General features: G+C 39.8%; 1 protein-coding gene across 2 annotated transcripts in view; it reads left to right on the top strand.

Annotated features, from left to right (window-relative positions):
* The window catches only part of LOC143020889 (uncharacterized), a 34,816-nt gene that overhangs the window by 9,460 nt on the left and 2,463 nt on the right, over positions 1 to 22,893 (top strand). For both annotated transcript variants that reach the window (XM_076177779.1, XM_076177772.1), the window contains 6 exons: positions 6,904 to 8,394; positions 10,184 to 10,299; positions 11,245 to 11,397; positions 19,745 to 20,061; positions 21,508 to 21,607; positions 21,811 to 22,893. The exon at positions 21,811 to 22,893 is cut by the window's right edge and continues 2,463 nt beyond it. In XM_076177779.1, coding sequence (XP_076033894.1) covers positions 6,925 to 8,394; positions 10,184 to 10,299; positions 11,245 to 11,397; positions 19,745 to 20,061; positions 21,508 to 21,607; positions 21,811 to 22,893 — 3,239 coding nt within the window. In that variant the 5' untranslated portion in view covers positions 6,904 to 6,924. The remainder of the gene's footprint in view (positions 1 to 6,903; positions 8,395 to 10,183; positions 10,300 to 11,244; positions 11,398 to 19,744; positions 20,062 to 21,507; positions 21,608 to 21,810) is intronic.

Consider the following 22,893-nt stretch of genomic DNA (forward strand, 5'->3'; position numbering starts at 1 on the left):
GATGGTGAGCTGGTCAGCCTGAGATCCATTATCTTGAGAGACGATTTTTACTGTCCCAGTGGACGGTGAGGGGATTCTGCAGACTGAATGCCTTCTTGATTTCTCCTGCCAGCGGAGCCCGATTCTTGGCTCTTGCCTTTCGGATGGACTCCGGGTTGAGGACAAGTTCCTGGGGATCATGGCCCAAGCTACTTGCTGTTGCAGCTACGATTCGAAGAGCCTGACGGCTGATGACCCCAGTGCGATCCAGCGTACCTACTAGATCAGGGGACATGACCATCTAGGTCCCCCACATTCTTGCTTGCTTGGGTGGTGAGGCTCCTTCGTCACCAGATGAGGAGGTTGAGGAAGGATGGACTGGACTGGAGGATGCGGATGAGGAGGACTCCAATTCCATAGTCTCCTCTGCCATCGGTGACCGTTCGCATTCACCACGTGCAGCAGTTCTCTCTTGTCGACGGATCCCAGCTTTCAACTTCTTATCATGCCCTGCCATGGAACCCCGTCTCCTCTTCTCCCGCTGTGCCATGAGGAATTCCTTGTCCTCCTTGATGGTCATCAGGTCAAGCGCATCAGCGTGGGCAATGTCCAGAAGGTCCAGGAGGCATTCTTCAAATGCTTTCTGCTTCTCCCGTGGCTTGACTCCTGTATTCCGCTTGCTCTTCTGCAGAACCTTCCACTCTTTAAAGAGGGAAACTATCTTTCTCCTGATGCTCGTTTCTGCCATCACCGGAATCCGGGCTTGGAGCCAGAAGTCCAAAACTTCATTGCCCACATCCGCAGTGTTGTCAGGAATGGTTTTCTTTTGATTCTTGTGGTAGAGGGCATCTCCTAGGCTTAGCTTGGCACCAGTTATGCACTCGATGCTATTTCCTACTAACCAAATCTCACTCTTTTTTCGGGTAGCCATGACCTGTGGGAAGAGATAGAAAACTTTAAAGTAATTCCTCTACCACTAAATATTAACCAATCCTCCTTAAACTTTGTACATAATGTCTCAACACAATACAGAATTCCACCGAAGTAGGTGAAAAAATCACAACTTTTAAAAATTGTCTTAGATGACTATTGGCACCCTAGCCCATATTTTATTAGTTAAAATTTGTTGTTAAAAATCATGTTGTTTTCACTTGACCACTTGTATACTGCATCTAGATCTTTTTGTAATCTTTCAGAATCTCTTTGAGACTTTTCTCATATCCTTTGATTCCAAGAGTTTGAATGCTTTTTTCACATCTCCTTAATCAACAAAATCACTCTCCTTAGTGAAAACAGATTGGAAACTTTAATTCACTATTTCAACCCTTAGTTGATGCTTTCTCAAAAAATTCACTATCCACTATTAGGTTGGAGATTCCTTCCTTGTACTTCAATACTGTATACTGCTGATAAATCTAAAAAAAAAAGTTTTTGTTTCATGTTTGCCTATATTAACAATACCTTTTCTAAATTCTTCTTCACCTCCTGTGATGACCATAAACAGTAAGACTCTAAGCTTGCTAAGTTCTTGCCGCACATGATAGAGCTTATAACTTGTTCATGGGTATCAAAAGCATAATTATATGTAGTCAATATTATAGGGAGTTTAGTGGGACCCTGGACCAGTCTTGAAGCAGGAAGTCCAACAATTCTTCCCAGAGATATCTGTGTGATGGTCTGAGACCTAGAGACCTCGTTTTTCTGCACAGGCACCAGCTAGCGAATACCTGTGAATTTTATATCTCCGAATAGTGTTAAGTGATTGTGTTGTGTTTTTGTAATTGTATACGTATAGCGCTATACAGTTACAGATATAAGATAAAGTGCAGTGTTCTATTTAGATTCAAAACAGTTTTCTGTTACCGTACTCCAAAGGTAGGAGAAATAGTATAAGGTAAGCAGAGTAAGCTTCGCGTATTTAGTTTATTAGAGACCGCTTTGATTTTTTGTTGTTGTTGATTTGTATTTTCTCTTTGCCGTTTTTATTGCTAAAGGGGGAGCGAAATGGCTTGTGAAGGTTGCGTGAACCTAGAGGTCCGTCTCAGGATGTGTGAGGAGGAAATTCGTCTTCTCAGGAGTGCGCTCCGTGAGAAGAGTGAACCCTCCCCACAACCCAAAGAGCGTTCCACTTCTTCACCTACTGTCACTGCCGTGAGCGAGTGGCGCTCCGTGGGGTCCCGTTTGTCGAGCCCGCGTTCGGTAGACGTGTGCCCTGTGGAGCAACCGCTGGCTCTAGCCAATCGTTTTGCTCTACTGGAGGATGAAGTGGCTGAAAACCAGAAGTTCTTGGTGGTGGGGGACTCCATGGTTCGAGGCTATGACGACATCCTGCAGCGAAAGACTAAGCGACGTTGCAAGCTTGTATGTCAACCGGGCCGTGGGATCGTTGATTGTACCCGGTCCATCAGGGAGCAAGGACGGAAGAGCACGGTTACGATTGTTCATACGGGAAGTAACGATGTAGGTAGGGTGAGATCAGAGGAGCTTGTTCGGAATTACAAGGTCCTCCTTCAGGAGATGAAGGAACGTGGGAGCCGTCACGTAGTCTGTGGGATCCTCCCGAGGATCTACGCAGGCTCGTGTTGGAACAGTAGAGCCATAGGGATCAATGATAGGATATCGCAGTTGTGCACACAATTGGGATACCACTTTCTTGATCCTTGGTATCTCTTTTCTAGGCACCATGACCTTTACGCTTCTGATGGGATCCACCTTACCCGCAGAGGCAAAGATGTTCTTACAAACCTCATTGTGGGAGTTTGCAATGAACTAGCTCCTTTTTTAGGGTAGAAGCCCAAAGGGAAGGGGAAATAGAATGTACTTGGGAAAACAGTGTAGTGTATAGCATTAATGTAGAACAATGTGTCAGTATAGGACAAAATATAATTTTAGGATATAATGTCGCTAGAGGACGAAATGTCACATTAGGATATAATGTCATAGGACAAAATGTCGCAATGGGATGTAATGACAGTGGAGGACAAAAGATCACGATGGGAAGTAATGATAGTGGAGAACAAAATATCACGATAGGATGTAATGATAATGGAGGAGAAAATATCACGGTAGGATATAATGTCAGTGAAGGCCAAAATATAATTTTAGGAAGGGATACCGGACAGAATGTCAATGAAGGCCAAAATATCATGATAGGATGTAATGTCGCTAGAGGACGAAATGTCACATTAGGATGTAAGGTCATAGGACAAAATGTCACAATGGGATGTAATGACAGTGGAGGACAAAAGATCACGATGGTAAATAATGATAGTGGAGAACAAAATATCACGATAGGATGTAATGATAATGGAGGAGAAAATATCACGGTAGGATATAATGTCAGTGAAGGCCAAAATATAATTTTAGGAAGGGATACCGGACAGAATGTCAATGAAGGCCAAAATATCAAGATAGGATGTAATGACAGTGGAAGACAAAAGATCACGATGGGAAGTAATTATAGTGGAGGAAAAAATATCACGGTAGGATATAATGTCACTGGAGGACAAAATATAATTTTAGAAAGGGATGCCGGACATAATGTCACTGGACGACGGGAGGGCGGCGTGAATCACGGTGACGTAGGGGGACAAAATGTACAAAATAGATCGGATGACCGTGATCGACCAGATGTCCAGGATGGGGTAAATGTTAATTTTGATAGGAGAAATGTTAATGAGGCATTGAATGTCAATGAAGGACCAAATAATAATAAGATAGAGCAATGCATAAATAAAAAACAAAATGATAATATAAGACATGATATTGAAACTCAAAATGTGTCAAAAAGGAATAATCACGAGTTTCTTAAAACCATGTACTTTAATGCTCGTAGTATTAGGAACAAGTTTCAAGAAATACAGGCGTATGTCAAAAGCGAAAATCTCGATATGATAGGAATAACTGAGACATGGTTAAATGGTACAGAGTTCGAAGCTGAATTTAATATTGCGGGATTTAAACACTTTCATCAGGATAGAAACCATAAGAAAGGTGGGGGTGTTCTATTGTACGTTAAAAACAATGTTCATGCTTGTGTTTTAGAGAAAGCGAAACAGGATGCATATGACAGTTTGTGGGTTGAGTTAACCCAAACAAATGGACAAAAAATGAATATAGGTGTAATATATAGGCCAAAGACATTATCATTAGCAGACAACAAACTGTTATTTCAAGAACTGTCTAGTTTCTGCAACCGGGATTTATTGATAATGGGTGATTTCAATTTTACTGACATTGATTGGATGACCCTTGAACATGGCCATATAGGTAGTCGCTTGATTGATTTTCTTGGTGACAATTACTTAATTCAGCATGTAAAAGAGCCCACAAGATATGGAAACTTACTCGATCTTTTGATCACTAGCCGCGAAAGCATGGTAACTTATGTAGAAGTCGGTGAATCTGTTGCAAATAGCGATCACAACTTAGTCAGATTCAAACTCCTAAACAATTTTAGAATAGATACTTGTGCTTCTAAAATACCCGATTTCAGTAAAGCTCAGTTCATAGGACTATGTCAGGAGCTTCAGCTTACAGATTGGGAGGCAAAATTAAACGAAAGGCCTGTAGATCAGATGTGGGAAATATTTCAAAATACGCTCACTAAGATGATTCAAACTTACATTCCTTTTAAGGACAGACGTCCCCCAAATCAGGCTCGCCCAAAGTGGCTCGACAAAGAAACTGAAAAAAGTATTGCTAAAAAGAGACAGGCTTATAAGAAATATAAGTGCTCGGGTGCACCTAATGACTATGAAAGTTATGTTTCAATACAGAGAGATTTAAAAAAGACAATAAGAAAAAGAAAACGACAATACGAAATGAACATCGCTGAGAAATCCAAAGAGAATCCCAAAGAATTCTATAGTTACATTAGAGATAAAAAGGTTGTTAGGAATCACATTGGTCCACTATTATCTGCTGACGGTCAACTTGAATATTCAACTTCTACATAAGTTAAACAATTATTTTAGCTCGGTATTCGTAAACGAAACACCTCAAAGTGAATTCCAAACTGAAACCTGTGAAAAGTCTGGGGTAAACTTACTCACTACGGTAAATATAACAAAAGAAAAAATTAAAAGGTGTATAGACAAACTCAAAGTTAATAAAACACCAGGGCCTGATGGTTGGCATCCAAGAATCTTAAAGGAAATGAAAAATGAGATTGTTGTTCCATTAGAAATTATTTTCAAGAAATCCATCATATCCGGAGATGTCCCAAGAGAATGGAAGCTAGCTAACGTTACTCCCATATTCAAAAAAGGTGACAAAAAGAAACCAAATAACTATAGGCCTATAAGTTTGACTTCAATCGTAGGAAAAATAATGGAAACTATCATCAGAGATGCTATCGAATATCATTTAGAAAGTAACCGTTTGATAAATGATAGCCAGCATGGTTTCAGACGGAAACGTTCTTGCGTGACTAACTTACTTGAATTCTACAACACAGTTATCTCGAATTATGACAAAAGAAACAATATAGATTTAATATATCTAGACTTTGCAAAAGCTTTTGATACCGTCCCACACGAAAGACTACTTACTAAATTAGCTTTGCATGGAATAAGTGGTAGCCTATTAGGTTGGACTAGTAATTGGTTGAAAGGTCGAAAACAGAGAGTTGTTTTAAATGGAAAAACTTCTGGATGGAAAAATGTTGCAAGTGGAGTTCCTCAGGGTTCCGTTCTTGGGCCACTTCTATTCATAGTATATATAAATGATATAGACCATGGACTAAAATCTACTGTTTCCAAATTTGCTGATGATACAAAACTGTGCGGAGTGGCAAATGATCACACAAACCAATTAGATATTTAAGAAGATTTAGATAAATTACAGCAATGGTCTGAAAAGTGGCTAATGAAATTTAACACAAGTAAATGCAAGGTAATGCACATAGGTAAAAATAACAGTAAGTACGATTACAAGTTATTTGGAAATTCGTTAACAAAAGTGGATAGTGAAAAAGATCTCGGCGTAATTATCAGTAACGACCTCAAATCATCCAAGCAGTGTATTTCAGCCTCTGAGAAAGCAAATAAGATTCTGGGATTGATTGCGCGATCTTTTGATTTCAAAAGTCCATCACTCATTAACAAGCTATATAAATCATTAGTTCGTCCACATTTGGAATATGCTGTTTCCGTATGGTCACCGAATCTCATTAAAGACATTGACAGACTGGAAAAAATACAACGGCGAGCCACAAAACTGATTCCAAATATAAAAAATAAATCATACAAAAATTGACTTAAGCACATGAATCTGTTTTCCCTAAAAAAGCGTAGACTCAGAGGTGACTTGATACAGGTCTTTAAGATTTTAAAGGGAATTGACAACATCAAAAGTGACCAAATTTTCACATTGAATGAGAATCAGACAAGAAACAATGGTCTCAAACTGTCCGGAAATAGATTCAATTTGGAAGTAGGTAGAAACAACTTTGCCAACCGTGTAATTAATGAATGGAATAAACTTCCTGCACAGGTAGTGCAATGTAGTTCAGTTCGAAGCTTTAAGAATCATTTAGATAAATACTTAAGTAAGATGCTGTAATGATTATGATTTATGTTATATTTTTTGTTTTTGTTTTGTTATAATTTGTCTGTCTGATTTTCATTTATTATTAGTTATATGTCAATTTATTATCATTTACTATTTACCTGTTTGTTTATTATTTTAACTATACCTATGCATTTATTTATGTATTAAATTTGTTATTTACATTATTATAGTTTTTATTTATTATTATTATTATTTATTTATTTATTTATTTATTTATTTATTTTTGCATCCGACCTAGATATGGATCAAAAGGTCTCCTGTCGGCATGCTCCTCCTTTGTAATCCTTTGTGGGGATAAGGGTTTTCTGAATCGAGTTGCAAGCACTAATTTTGTATATCTTGTATTTGCAGATATGAAAGAAAGCAGTAACCATGACAGACAGGGGAAGAGCAGAAAGAGCATTTTGTGTTGAGACAAGTGGTGGACCATGCCAGACTGTATGTGATGAGCTGAATCATAATGACACAAAAGGGGATAAGATAAATTCAGTGAAAGTAGGAAATGCTCTTAATTTCTGCACAGAGTCCATTGGAACCCCATTGGTGTCAAAAGTAACTGAAGCATCGGGAAATCTGCGTTCTTTTATTAGAAAAACTTACAGCTCCCCTCGGTTGCGGGATCAGGGTAATACTGAATCATACAAAAAACCAGAGAACCTGAAAGAGGATGCTGGAATGGTTTTTTCTTTGAAGGATGTGAATGATACATTTAAAACCAAATCAGCCATTGGAAGTGCTGATGGCATTGAAGTGGGTGCTAATAGTGGTGGTTTTGATGGAAAAGCACAGCCAGTTAATGGTAATTTGAGTGGAAATGATGAAAGAACTATTTCAAAGACCCAGAAGGAAAGTGATCTGAATAGCATGGAAAAAGATATAAAAGAAAATGGTAGTAAAGATCTTTCAGGAGAAGGACAGAATAATTCCTTAAGTCATTTTGAGTTTTCTCTTGAGGAAGAGAATTCAGATTTAGCTAAAGACATAATGACAGGGTTAAGCTATAGGAAAGGTGATAGTATTGTTTACAGCTCTGGAAGTTCCACAAAATCTAGTTGTGATTCAAGTTCATTAGAAAAATGTGAAGGGATAGAACAAGCCTTTATCACAAGCAAAGGAAGCATATCAAAATCCTTGCCATCTGTCTCCAGTAGTACCCCTCAACAGTCTGGCCCTGTTCCAGTTCCTGGAAATCAAAATCAGCTTAGTTCTTCCTTTTCATCCCTGTCACCAAACCTGAGACCAGTTTCCATTCCAGTGTCAATGCTTCTGCCGATGCCCAGTACCTCATCGTATGCCACCACCCCTTTGATCCCCCTTCTACCCATGGTGCCTAACTGGGGAGGCAGTGTGCCAGGCATGAGTGTTGCCACTAGTATTAGTCCTGCAACAACTATTGCTCACAGATCTTCACAACAGTCTGCCAGATTGACTAATTCTCCTGGTGGTTCCCCAATGAAAAGTGGCTGTAGGAGCCCCAAAGTTGTTTCCTCAACTGTGCAAATGACTCATGTAACTCAGGCAGTGACAAATCAGCCACTAAACACACCAACCAAGACGACGACATCACTAGCAGTAAGCTCCACTACTGCCTCAACAACTCCTACCTACTCTACTATATCCTCTACAACTATTCCTACACCACCTTCTTCCCCATATACCTTTACATGCTCCACATCCTCACCAGTAAAGAGTACCAAAGTGTCTTCTCAAGATACTCAGAGTATGAATACTCTTCGTGTTGACAACTGGGGATCTTATCTCCTGCAACGGTTAGAAGCTCTGTATGATCGAGAAGAACAATGTGATCTTACGCTACACTTCTCTTGTGGTTCTGTACTTAAGGTAGGTGTATTGGTCTTTGTGTTTTAAGGGTAGATGTAACTAAAGGCTTTTTAAAGTGATTTTTATTTGAAATACCTCCAATGTGTAGCATGAATATGATTAGCTAACCTTTTCTTGTTTTCTTTCAATATTTTTGCTCTGAGGATGTATTTTCTGTATCTCATTCTGGCTAATGCCAGATTGTGCTACTTTATTTAGAGACTGTCTCACTGTCATTCTCCAAACTGAATTGCAGTGTTTAGTATCACCCAATATAAGATATGGAAAGTATATCCCCATGGCAAAGGTGTTAATTTCACGTTATATCACTTTTGATATGGCAACATTTCCTAAGGGAGAAAATTGGCTGGAAGCAGGTAAAATAGAATGTCACTTGTGAAAAAATAAAGAAATGTGTGCTGTTATGTTCATATAACAGGTAGAATGCCTGTATGTGGTGACTGTGAGAGGACTGTCAGAAAGAATCATCTTGCTGCCCATTTTCAAAACATGACTTTACTTCTATCTGGAGGTATGGTCCTAAGGGGGTGATCCTCAATGATCAGACTGGGGTTAAAATCTCTTGCAACCAGCCTCAGTTGTATTTCCTTAACTTTTTATAAGGAGAGCTAACAACCAGTAACTATTCCTCTCATACCGTAAGCCAGTGAGATGGAAACTGTCCCACACTAATACAATACATACAACTACATTTAATATTGCAGTTAGTACCCATTAAGGAAATTAATGGGGGGACGGAGAGGGTGGGTCGCCGATTTAATGAAGTGGCCATGCTGTGGATGTGCTGTGTCTTGCGACACTGCTTCTGACCCAGGGCAGTGGACAAGGTGCAGGGATGACCCGTCATCCAGGAGGTGCTAAGATAAGAGGGAGGGTGGAGGGGTGTGGAGTGTGGAGTGTATTCAGGGATGGAATGGGTGGGAATGATTTTATGCCTTTTTCTTTTTGGCTACCTCCCTTGTAAGGGGGAAAAAGCCTTGGTATATGTATGTATGTAGTACCCAAAGGAAATTAGAATAACTACAAAGTGAAGAAACCACTATACTGGATTGGAATAAGGTTTTAGAAGATAACAAGAATAATTGCATGTGAAGGGTGTTAAAGTTTTAGGGGTAATAAAAAAAGTTGCATCCAGAAGTTAGATTTGATGTTTTGCCTCTGGCTGAGCAGGAGCTCAAAAGACAGCTCAGACTATTAGTCTTTTAATGCTCCCAGACATTTTTCAACCATCTTTTGTTTTCCTCAGGAGGAAGAATGTTTTGAGTGGGGGGATACAAGTGTCTACATACAATACTTGTATGTGCACTGGAAGAGGACACCTTACTGTGATCCATAATCATGCATACCTGAAAGTAGTATTGGTATGAATAATTCGCACAAGTCATTTCATTGGTTGGTGTGATTTTGTCTACTTAGGAGTGTGGATGCTTGCATGAAGCACACGGGAGACACAAAATGACTCGTACAAATGTCTCACACTAGCAAACCCCAGACAGCAACACAATATCTTTTCTCTAAATGATTTATGGTTCTGACAGGAGGCTATTGTTAATTTCCTGGAGGCTGCAGGTCTTCTGCAAGAGAGACAAGGGGTAACAGATTGATTAATTCAGTGGATGGTTTCTTCCAGCATACTCTTGTGAGGGAATGAGAGGTTATCAGACTAACACTTAACAGAATATAATATTTGAAAATCTTATGTTGTGATAATGCTAGCAACCAATGTATTACTTAATGCTGTGCTGACATGCTTTTCCATTGTCTTATTTTAATGTACTTACTTCCATAGGTGCACCGTGCAGTTCTGAAGGCTTGCACTTCATTGCTCACAGATTCAGATGTTCATGAGTCACAGTTCACGATGCCGAGAACTCTGGACTTTGCAAGTGTTGAACCTATTATAAGGTAGATACTCTTTTTATATTTGATTGAATGAAAACATTTATTGCATAGTTGTTTTGCGGAAGTAGAAGTAAGATGTAATGATAAAAAATTGATATATAATTGTTTAGAAAGGCAGTGTAAAGACCTAGTATGGTAGTTGCAAAGATAGTTTGAACCATAGTTTCAAATGCTAGGGACTAAAAATCTCCATATGTAGGGATCCTGTGGGATGAACATCAGAGAAAAGCATTTTTTTTCTGCCCTTTGAAACCCATCAATACCCTCACCTCTGTATGAAGATGCAGCTGATATTCATTCCCTGCATTGGGCCCAAACTTTCTCCATCAATTTTTGTCACATTTCCTTCACATTTTCACACAAGGGGAACAAACAACTAATGACTGTTTCTTTGTACTTCTACAAGCCAGTGACAAAAGTAGTTTCGAACTTGTACAACACAGACAATAGTCTATCTAAAGAAACACCAAATGGGAGGACAGAGCCTTTATCAGTGTGACATTTTGCTTGTGACAGCTTTATCGAGCACACATAGTACATTGAGACCTCTCATTAACGGACGTTAATTAGCTGCGTTTGTGGTGTTTTTTCTATGTTTTCGGTGTTTTGGAGTGGTTTTTGGCTGGTATAGTGATTGCACGCATTAAACAACAGCACCAAAAACACAGCGAAAACACCGCAAACACAGCTAATTAACATCCGTTAATGAGAGGTCTCACTGTACATTGATAACGCTGTAACAAATGAAACATTGTATTAATAAAGGCTCCATCCACTCGTAGTGTTTTTCTAGATAGCATTGTTGGCAACTGCAAATTATGTACACAAACAATAGTCCAAAGTTTCTTTCCAGTGAGATCTGTATGAGACCAACTACTGTAGCATTGTAAGTTTCCAGAAATTTTAGGTAACAATTATTGTTATTAAGGGCTTGTCATATATTTGCAGGTTTGTATATAGTGGTCGATTGGATGTCCAAGGAAGCAAGAAGGAGCTGGGTAATATCTACACTGCTTGTCAGAAGCTGAAAGTTTCTTTGCTTACCAGATTGATGGATAGGCGATTCCCCTTCCTAACAGGGACCAAACAATCCAGTAATAGGTAAGTGTTTAAGACAGAATTATTAAAGGAACAGGTAACATTGTCAGTGAGGAGAAAAGTACAGATTAGAGGATCCTTAGACTCCTCAATACGTCTCATTTAGTTGCCTTTGGAAGTTTTAGGGAGTTGCTAAATGTGGAGGAGGATAGGGAGAGAAAGGTAGTTGCAGTGGGAAATGCTAAGAAAATGGACGTGATGAGTGAGGAAAATGGAGGAAAAATAACTAAGGATGAAGTGAAGGCAGTTGTTAAGATGATGAAAGCAGGTAAGGCACCTGGTCTGGATGGATGCCATGCAGAATGTCTGAAAAAAGGAGGTACAGTAATGGTGGACTGGCTGGTGAAGTAATTTAATGTTTGTTTGGGAGAAGGTAGAGTGCTGGAGGACGGGAGGAGTGCCTGTATAGTTCCACTTTACAAGGGAAAAGGGGACAAGTGTGAGTGTAGTAGTTACAGAGGGATTAGCTTGTTAAGTGTAGTTGGGAAGGCTTATGGGAGGATCTTGATTGAGAGGATTAGGAGAGGAACAGAGGGAGTAATTGGTGAGGAACAGTGTGGATTTAGGACAGGTAGAGGTTGTGTAGATCAGATTTTTGTGGCATGACAGATATGTGAGAAAGCTATAGGAAAAGATAAGGATGTTTTTTGGGCTTTTATGGATCTGGAAAAGGCACTGTGGGAGATTTTGCAGATTTATGGGATAGGAGGAAAGCTTTTAGGAGCTGTCAAGAGTTTTTACGAGAATAGTAGAGCGTGTGTCAGGATTAGAAATGGAGAGAGTGAGTGGTTCAAGGTAAAGGTGCGACTTCATCAGGGATGTGTTATGTCGCCCTGGCTGTTCAACCTATACATGATGAGATGGATTTATGGGGTAAAAGGAGCATGTCTGTTGAGGAACGGTGGGAGAGGACAGAAGATACTGGTGAATTGAGAATGGTTGTATATGGATGATGATGCGAAGTGTGAGGAGGATTGGGTGGGGGATGGGGGGTGAGGAGGTATGTGTGAGAAATAATTTGACACAGCCTGAAGGGATTTCTCCCTGTCTTTTCCTTTTCTGCACAAGGGGACGGAGAGGGGGTGGTAGCCGATTTAATGAATCAGCCTTGCTGTGGATGTGCTCCATCTTGTGACACTGCTTCTGACCCTGGGCAGTGGGCAAAATACAGGGATGATCTGTCATCCAGGAGGTGCCAAGATAAAAGGGAGGGAAGAGGGTGGATGGGAGTGGAGTATGTAGGGGATGGAATGAGTGGGAGTAGTTTTTATGCCTTTGTTTTTGGCTACCTCCCTTATAAGGGGGAGAAAGCCTTTGGTATATGTATTTAAATACATATACCAATGGCTTTTTCCCTTACAAGGGAGGTAGCCAAAGTCAGAGGCATAAATCCACTCCCACTCATTCCGTCCCCACATACTCCAATTTCATTTGCCATCCCTCTCTCCCTCTTCTCTTGGCTTCTTTTGGATGATGGGTCATCCCTGCACCTTGCCCACTGTCCTGTAGCAAGACACAGCACATTCACAGCAAGGCCACTTCATTTAATCAGTGACCCTCCTCTTTGTCCCCTCATGCAGAAAAAGAGAAGATGGGGAGAAATCCCTTCTGGCTGTATCAAAATATCATTCACACATACTCCCTCATCCCCCCATCCCCACCCACTCTCATGCATCATGTCATCATCCATATACAACCATTCTCCACTCACCCCTATCCTTTGTCTTCTTTCATTCCTCAACAGACATTACCCTCTTTCCCAATACCCCATTTACCCCATCCATCCATGACATCCTTGGTCGCTCCCTCATGTTCACGCCTTCCACCTCTGCCTTCCACACCTCTTTTACTAATCTTTCTTTATTTCATGCGTCCAAACCATCTCAATACTCTTTCATCAACCCTATCTCCCAACTCCCTTTTCATCCCTGCTCTCCTCCTCACCTCCTCATTTATCACTATATCCAGCCTAGTAACCCCTTACCATACTTCTCAGGCATTTCATCTGAAACACATTTAAACTCTTCCTTTCTTATGTTCCATGTTTCTGCCCCATACAGTGCTTTCGGCACAATCACCCCTTCATGCAATCTCCTCTTAGCACCCATTCCCAAATGTCTTTTTCTCATTACATTTTTTAATCCCCCAAGGCATTTACTTGCTTCTCTCAATCTACATTCTACCTCCATCTCCACTCCTCCCTTTCCTGCCACATATGCCAATACATTAAATAAGAATAAATGAAATGCAGTAAAAAAAAAAGTGAAATAATAATATGAGAGAGTCTGAGTGTAATAACTTGGAATGACCACACACTGTGAACTACTTGTAGCACTGTAGATTTCACCTGCTCAAGCAGTGCCACCTTCATCACCTACTATCATGTTGTCCTCATGTTCATGGACACAATGAGTTGTTGGGTTGTTCCAGCTTGCTCTTGTATATTTTCTATGGTGAAGATGCAGGTGATCCTTCTATTATCTATACATACATATACAATAGGCTTTTTCCCCCCTTACAAGGGAGGTAGCCAAAGAACAATGGCATAAAATCCACTCATACCCATTCCATCTCCTCACACTCCACTCTCATTCAGACCTCTCCCTCCCTCTTATCTTGGCTCCTTCTGGATGATGGGTCATCCCTGCATCTCACCCACTGCCTTGGGTCAGAAGCAGTGTCATAAGACAGCACATCCACAGCAAGGCTGCTTCATTTGATTGGTGCCCCCCCCCCTCCAGTCTCTGTCCCCTCTTGCAGAAAAATAGAAGATGGGGGAGAAATCCCTTCTAGCTGCATCATATTATTTTTCATACATACTCTCTCATCCCCCCAATCCCCCACCCACTCCCTTTTATGCATCACAGCTTCATCCATACACAACCATTCTCCATTCCCTCCTATCTTGTCTTCTCTCATCCTTCCTCAACAGATATCCCTCTCTTTCTCAATGCCTCTTTTACCCCAATCATCCATCACATCCTTGGTCACCTCCTCATATTCATTTCTTCCACCTCTGCCTTCCACACCTCTTTTACTAATCTTTCTTCACTCATCTATATACAAGGGACGGGATACACTTGTCACCCAAAGAATTTCAGCTCCTTGCTGAATCCCTTGAGGAAGAAGGCATTCTGCAGTTTTTTTTTTTTTTCTTTTTTTTTGGTAGATTACATGAGAGTTAAGGGGGGAAAATATTGGAATATAGATAATAGAAACAGCTCAGAGAGGGAATGAAAAGAACCACCTAATCAGGTGGAGGATAAAATAAAAGTTTACTATATTAACAGCAGAAGCGTAATAAATAACATTGGTTTGCTGCGAGGCAAAGCATGCATAGAGAGATTTGCTATTATAGCTATTACTGAATTGTGCGTCAATATGGCTGACAGACATTTCCATCCAGAAATTGAGAGAAGGATGCAATTATTTTTTACAAGGACAAGGTTGGCAGGAGTGGGGGAGGAGTAGCACTTTTCATTAAAAATACAATAAATTGTGTTATCAACAATTTGATAAAGGAAGAGGATAGTACGGAATCTATTAGGGTGGATATTTTAGGCAAGAATAAGAAACTTATAATTGGCATCCTATATAGACCTCCAAACCTCTGCATTGAGCAGACTGATCCCCTGATTCATGAAATTTGCAGGTCGTCCCAGTACAAAAACATTGTGATCATGGGAGATTTTAATTATAGAAACATTGACTGGGAAATTTTAGTAGGAGATCAGGAAGTGCAAAATTTCTTAGATGTGGTGCAGGATAATTTCCTAAAACAAATTATTTCCAATTTTACAAGGGGAGAGAATACTCTGGACTTACTTTTAACTAATAATAAGCACCTAATGAGAAATGTAAAAGTGGGAGATACCCAGTAGTTGCTCTAGCAATCATCAAGAAATAAGATTTATAATTATTTGGAAACAGTTAAATAGTACAAATAACATTCTAGTTCTGGGCATCAGGAGAGCTAATTTTGATGAAATGGGAAGGAATTTAAAGTATTTGGTCACTTATGAGACTGACCCAGGGGGTTTTGATGGGTAAGATACATGGTCAGATTGGACATCATTAGCACGGTCAGGAGTTGGGTCAGGTCCCTTACAAGCATGAGGTCAACAGCCCAGTCAGTGATTTGGATGAAATGTACAGTAACCTAACAGCTTTAATTCTAAATGCACAGAATAAATTTATTCCTCTCAAGTGAATATGGAAGAATAATAGTACTCCCAAATGGATGATGGACAGGCTGAAATACGAGATCGGAATGAAAAGAAGGCTTTACGCAAGAATAAAAAATGGGGAAACACCTTAGATCCAAATATAACAATATGACTAGGCTGGTTAAAAAGAACACGTGCACAGCAAAACATAACTATGAAATTAAGGTTACCAGAGAAGCTAGATCCAACCCAAAGGGCTTCTTTCAATTTATGATAGAATTGGAGGAAAAAATGAGTGAGGAGTTTTAACAAATATTTTCTGTGTTTACTAAGGAGAGATTAGATAAGGTACCTGACTGTGATTCAATTTTCAGTGGGGATGAAGAAAGTAGACTATCAAATATCAGCATTAGTAAGGTAGAAGTTGTCAAACAGATTGAAAGACTTAAAGCTACAAAATCCCTGGGCCCAGATGAAATTTTTCTGAGTGTTTAAATAGTATAAATTTGAAATCTGTGACCAGGTACCTTATCTAATCTCTCCTTGGTAAACACAGAAATATTTAATATGTCAGTAGACACTGGTTTTGTGCCTATTGCTTGGGGGGCAGGCAAATGTTGTTCCTGTTTTCAAAAAGGGAGATAAATTGTCTATATGCAACTACAGGCCAATCAGTTTGACATCAGTTATAGGTAAAATGCTTGAATCAATAGTTAATAGACTCGGAGATCATATTGAGAGACATAATTTGATTTGTGACTCACAGCATGGTTTCTCCAAGGGTAAGTCATGTGTGACTAATCTTCTATCTTTTTACACTAATGTATATAAGGCATTAGATAACAATGATAGTTACAATGTTATTTACCTCGACTTTAGGAAAGCATTTGACAAGGTGCCCCACCAGAGACTACTAAATAAAATCAAAGCCCATGGCATAGGAGGAAAAATGTTAGAATGGATTAGGGCTTAGATCAGTGACAGAAAATAGTGGGTCACCATAAATGGTGTAAAGTCCAGGTGGGGGAGTGTTTCTAGTGGAGTTCTCCAGGGCTCAGTTTTGGGACCTTTATGTTTATCATGTACATAAATGACTTGGACAATGGGATTATAGTGATGTTAGTAAGTTTGCAGATGACATTAAAATAGGATGCCAAATTAGGTCAGGAGAGGACACCGACATTCTGCAGGATGATCTTAACAAATTGTTCACATGGTGAAATGGCAAATGGACTTCAATATCTCAAAGTGCAGCATGTTAAATGTAGGGCTATGCAACCCTGAAAACAGATATGGCTTAGATAACTCTTTTTTAGAGAAAACTGAGTGCGAGAGAGACTTGGGAGTTCTAGTGACTGACCTAACCAGTCCAGGAAACAGTGCATTAGCACCAGGAATTAAGCTAACAGAGCATTAGGTTTTCTTACTAGGACAGTTATGAATAAAAGTGCAGAGGCAGTAATCAAACCCTATCTAGAATTAGTTAGACCAATCCTTGACCATGCAGTACAGTTTTGGTCTCCATCTTATAAAATGGACATCAATTCACTAGAATCAGTAGAGAGGAAAATGACCAAAATGATACATGGGCTCAGAGATTTATGTTATGAAGAGAGGCTTAGACAACTTACACTCTCTGGAAAGACACAGAGTGCAGGGTGATCTAAAAGAATGAGGTGTTCAAGTGCATCAAAGGCTTTAACAAGGGTGATACAAACAAGGTCATCATATTAAGAAAACATGGCAGGACTTGCAGTAATGGATTTAAATTGGACAAATTTTTATTTAAGAAGGAAGTAGGAAAGAATTGGTTTACTAATAGGGTGGTCAATGAATGGAATAGACTTAGTAACCATGTAGTGAGCACTGAAACTATCAGTTGTTTTAAGAAATGGTTAGACAATTTTATAGATGGGGATGACAGGTGGCAATGAACATGGAACTTCCTAGTGTTGGCCTTTTGGTTTCTTGTAGTCTCCTTCATATGTTCATTCTTTCCATGTGTCCAAACCATCCCAATACTTTTTCATTAACCCTATATCCCAACTCCCTTTCCATCTCCGTTCTCCTCCTTACCTTTTTTCTCACTCTATCCAGCCTAGTAATCCCAATCATACTTCTCAGGCACCTCATTTTGAACACATTCAAACTCCTCTCTTCCTCTCTATGTTCCATGTTTCTGCCCTATACAGTGTTATTGGCACAATTACTCCTCTATAAAATCTCCTCTTGGTATCCATTCCCAAATGTCTATTTCTCATTACACTTTTTAATCCCTCAAGGCATTTACTTGCTTCTCTTAATCTACATTCTACCTCCACCTCCATTCCTCCCTTTCCTGCCACATTTGTACCCAAGTATCTAAAACTATCCACTTTCTCCAGTCTCTCTCCCTTAACCACTTCACTCCGGGCCAAAATCTCGCGGGCAGCATTAGCTGCCAGACGTACGATGTTGCGTCATAATACTCGCATCATAGAAAATAGTCACCACTTATATCGATCATTCTCTCTTTCACCCGTGAATTTTGATAACCATAGAAAATGTGATGAAGCCAGTTTAGAGAGTATGTCAGTTACGCAGGGACAACTACAATAAATATAATCAAGACGCCGATATGGCAGCCTCGCGTATCCACTTGCTCCCCATGCCGCCTACGTAGGTGGCACCGTATGGAAGGGGTTAATACTCACTTCCAGTCTGCTGCCACTTTCTCCCCTTGTACATCACATCACCTTACTTTTACATTTATCTTCAAAGTCTTTCTCACACTTTCCCAAACTCTGTCACTAACTTCCTCAATCCCTCCTGTGATCCTGCCACAAGTGCAGTGTTGTCAGCAAATGACAACAACTGGCTTATCTCCCACTTTTCTCCATTTTCTTTAACCATCTCCAATCCCTGACCCATTACCCTTGCATTTACCTCTTGCACCACCCCATCCATGTATAAATTGAATAGCCAATGAGACATAACGCATCCCTGGCAAAGTCCCACCTTTACCTCAAACCAACCACTCTCTCCATTTCTGATTCTAACACACACTCTACTACTCTCATAAAAACTCTTGCCTGTTCTCAACAGCTTTCCTCCTATCCCATATATCAGCAATATCTTCCACATTGCCTTCCTGTCTACCCTGTTATAAGCCTTTTCCAAATCCATAAAAGCCCAAAAAATATCCTTACCTTTTCCTAAAGCTTTCTCACATATCTGTCTTACCACAAAAATCTGATCCACACAACCCCTACCTGACCTAAACCCACACTGTTCTTCACTAGTTACTCCCTCTGTTCCTCTCCTAATTCTCTCAATCAAAACCCTCCCATAAGCTTTCCTAACTACACTCAACAAATTTATCCCACAGAAACTACTACACTCACACTTGTCCCCTTTTGCCTTGTAAAGTGGAGCTATACAAGCAATCCTCCAGTCGTCCGGCACTCTACCTTCTTTTAAACAAACATTAGATAATCTCACCAGCTAGTCCACCATCACTGTACCTCCCTTTTTTAGACATTCTGTATGGCACCCATCCAACCCAGGTGCCTTACCTGCTCTTTCCATATATCTCCTCTATTTTCCTCACTCATCACTGTAATTTATTAGTGCTTCCCACTGCAACTACCTTTCCTTTCCTATCCTCCCTCACATTTAGCAACTCCCTAAAATGCTCTACCCATCTTCCTCTTACTGCTATATCTTCCATTATTATCTCTCCATCAACACCTTTTACCTTTTTTTTTGTACTTGATTTGCTTGCTCTTCCTCTTTTAATTTCCTTCCAAAACATCTATCTATAGTTGATACATATATTTTTGTGGTGAGTGGGAGTGGAGTGGGTGGAAGTGGAATTATGCCCATTGACTTTGGCTACTTCCCTTGTAAGGGGAAAAAAAGCCCTTGGTGTATGTATGTATCTAGTTTTTTATATACAGTATTGTATACATTTAACTGAATTTTGTGTTATGTATTTATCTAATCTTTTCTCAGTTAAGTCTCAGGTAACTTGAAATTTTATTTTATTTATTTATTTATTTTTATGGATTTTATGCCTTTGTTTTTTGGCTACCTCCCTTGTAGGGGGAAAAAAGCCTTTGGTATGTGTATGTATATATTCATTTTTGGTATAATAATGATGTTTTAGCTCATCCTTATATACATCTTTATTACTCCATCCACAGGTTACCTATATGGAAACGTAACCAGAGTCAATATCAGCAGCCACAGACCCTGCAACCAGATAGCAAGGGAGAAAACTCACATAAGAGTAACAGTAGGAGAAATCAATCTCGAAATAATACTCAAAGCCAACTGCAAACAGCTGCATCTTCATCTTCATCCATCATGCAGCCCTCCATTTCTGTCTCTTCAGCCAGTAGTATCAACACCACTCTCTCTTCATCTATTTCCAGCTCATTAGTTGAAACATCACACACATCTGTAGTTTCTTCTCCGGGAAAATCAGGGGGAGAAACTCCAATTCAAAAGGAGTCATCAGGTATGTGATTTTTATAGGTTGTTGGTCATTGCTAATAATTGAAAGGTATACAAAAGGAATGCAAAGGAGTTGCAAACAGCAACAGGCCTATTGGTCCATAAGGGGCTACTTGCAAATTGCTTTTGATTTGGGCAGTGGAGGGGGTGGGAGGGTTGACTCTTCATCCACAAGGAGCTAAGATAAAAGGGGACAACATTGGAAACAGTTAAGAACTACTAACATGGGAAAGATGTTAAAAAGGAATGCAGACAATAACTCTTTTTGTAAAAGATACTTCATAATAAATATTGCCAGGGTAGCATTAGCAATAGACCTTGGGCCCTCCCAAGAAACTTTGGACTATCGTTATGGGCTGTCTAGAAAATAACTCCTGTTTTCATAGGATTGGATTTTGTTTGAGGTGAAGAATGGTCTGTTAGAAAATGAAGGATAGTGGTGTGAAAAAGCAGCTATTGCCAATGAATGTTTTGGATGTAGCTTGGGATTTTTTTTTTTTCTTGGCTGTTGGGAAACAAGGGGAGCAGTTGTCAGCTTTCCATACATATAAATTGAAAGAATGCTATTCAAAACCAGTAGAGAGAAATCTTGAGCCTAGTCCAGAAAATGTTACAAACCCTCAGGCCTGCACCTCCAGATAGGATCGAAAGTGTTTTATGATATTTGAAGATGAGCAGTGGGGAAATTATTTTATCTGATGCCCATCTTCCAGGATCACTATGTACAGGCTTCCTATTTTGTACCCAGTATAGTTGATATTTTGAAGCACTTGGGAGTAAACCAGTTTTGGCTGTCTTACTGCATTGCTTCTGATTTGGGCAGTGGAGGGGGTGGGGGCCAGTGATGACCCTTCATCCACAAGGAGCTAAGATAGAAAGGACAACAAATAGGTGTGGGTAGGTGAAGGGTGGATGTATGCATTAACACCCACTTTATTGAAGGAAAGGATTTTTTGGTATATGTATGTTCAAATGTTTAGGAAACACGCTGGCCCAGTGGGCTAGGGTGATGTTATTGGTGGAGAAGGTTGAGAAGATGACAGTTTGAACCCTGCCACCAGCAGAGTTGAAACAAGAATATGGTTCATTAAATTCCACACTACAAAGTCCTTTGTAGGGGACGCTGTCCTAACCTCCCAATATGGGTAATTTATAAACATGTTCAAGTGTACATATTTGTAGGATTTTTACGTATTAATATCTTGAGATGTATCTTCAGGCGAGATGCAGGAATGACCCAACATCAAGGAGGAGCCAAGAAGAGAGGGAGGAAGGGGGGGAGGGTTGATGAATGGGAGTGGAGTGGGTGGGGATGAAATGTGTGGGGGTAGAATTATGCCTTTTGACTTCGGCTACCTCCCTTGTTAAGGGGAAGAAGCCCTTGGTATATGTATGTATGTATGTAACATCTTCAGCTGTTGATTATTTTTTTCATGTTTGGATGGCACAGTATTTGATGGCAAAGGAGGGCTGGACTCTCAGGATGAGGACAACATCTTCCTCATGGTGACCAACAGTCAAATGGTAGCCAAAGCCAATGCCTTAGTCAGGTTAGAAATTTGTTATTATATTTTACTCTGATTTCTTCTTTCATAGGCTTTCCTGTGGTAGCAGAAAAAATAACATCTTTACTCTTCATGTTGTGATAGTGTTGCATCTTATGAAGTTAATATATATTTTTAATTTTCTGCTCCAAAGGAAAGAGTATATGCATTCAATACATTTGTAATTATTTTTGGAACTCTGTTTTCAGAAGGAAAAGACCAGCTGAAGAAGCAAGACCAACTCGTTTTGAATTGGAAGAAGATAGTGAAGGAAACTCTAATTCATCTTGGGCAGCTTCATCTCCACTTCCATCCTTTCTACCTTCAACACCAACAAGTGGTCAATTGAGTAATGCTTCAAGTAATTCACTCTTCATAAGCACTCGGTCACAGGGAACTCCTGAAAATAACTGCAATCAAGGGGCTTTAAATGATACAAGTTTCAACCAAGAAGGAAGTGATTCTTCAGCTATAGAGTCCTTTAAACAGATTTTAGAAACCGTTGATAAGAATAAAACCAGTCCTGAAAATAAGACCACGTCTGTGAAGAATGACACTTCTGTGGGAGATAAATTGTCTGAGGATAGTGCAGACTCAAAGGACTCTCAAGATAGTGGTGACTCATACTATAGTGGAAGAGGGCCAGAGGGCAAGTGTTCTATGCCAGGCCATGAAGTGCTTGTCTGCCAGCCAGTGGGTATTTCTCCCCCTAAGCGATCAAGACTCGAAATAAGTAGTTGTAAGACTGTAGCAAAGAAAAGCTATTGTCCTGATGCTGTACCAAAGAAACCCATTTTGAAAAGAAAAAGTAGTCAAGACACATTGGACTCGTCACCAAAAAAGCGAGTGTCTTTTCCTCTTAATGAGAGCAATGAAATTGTCAACGAAGTTGCAACATTTTCACTGGCTAAAGAACCTTCAAATTCATTTATCAGTGTACAGCATATTGTGGGAAGTGGTCGAAACAAGAACTCCAACTTCAAGGACAGTAGAACAAAACTTTCTCGTCGGGGTTCTCTAGGGAAAGAGGTGGTAATTAGTTTAGACGGAAACAATGAAATGTTGGGGTCATTAATGAGTGGGCATGGGTCTAATCAAGGGGTAACGCCAGGAGACGTTAATAACCATACAAAAATAATCTCTGAAGTTTTGAAAAAATATCCTCACCTTGTCAAAGACAAGAAGAATATAAAATTGAAAATATTAAAAAAAGAAAATTATAAAAAGATAACTAGTGATAAATCTAAGTTAGTGCAGTCAAAAGTTCAGTATTTAGTAGTTCGTGAAGGTGA

The sequence above is a fragment of the Oratosquilla oratoria genome, chromosome 3 (assembly GCF_046742065.1).
Source record: "Oratosquilla oratoria isolate Oo_2021 chromosome 3, ASM4674206v1, whole genome shotgun sequence".
Classification (NCBI taxonomy): domain Eukaryota; kingdom Metazoa; phylum Arthropoda; class Malacostraca; order Stomatopoda; family Squillidae; genus Oratosquilla; species Oratosquilla oratoria.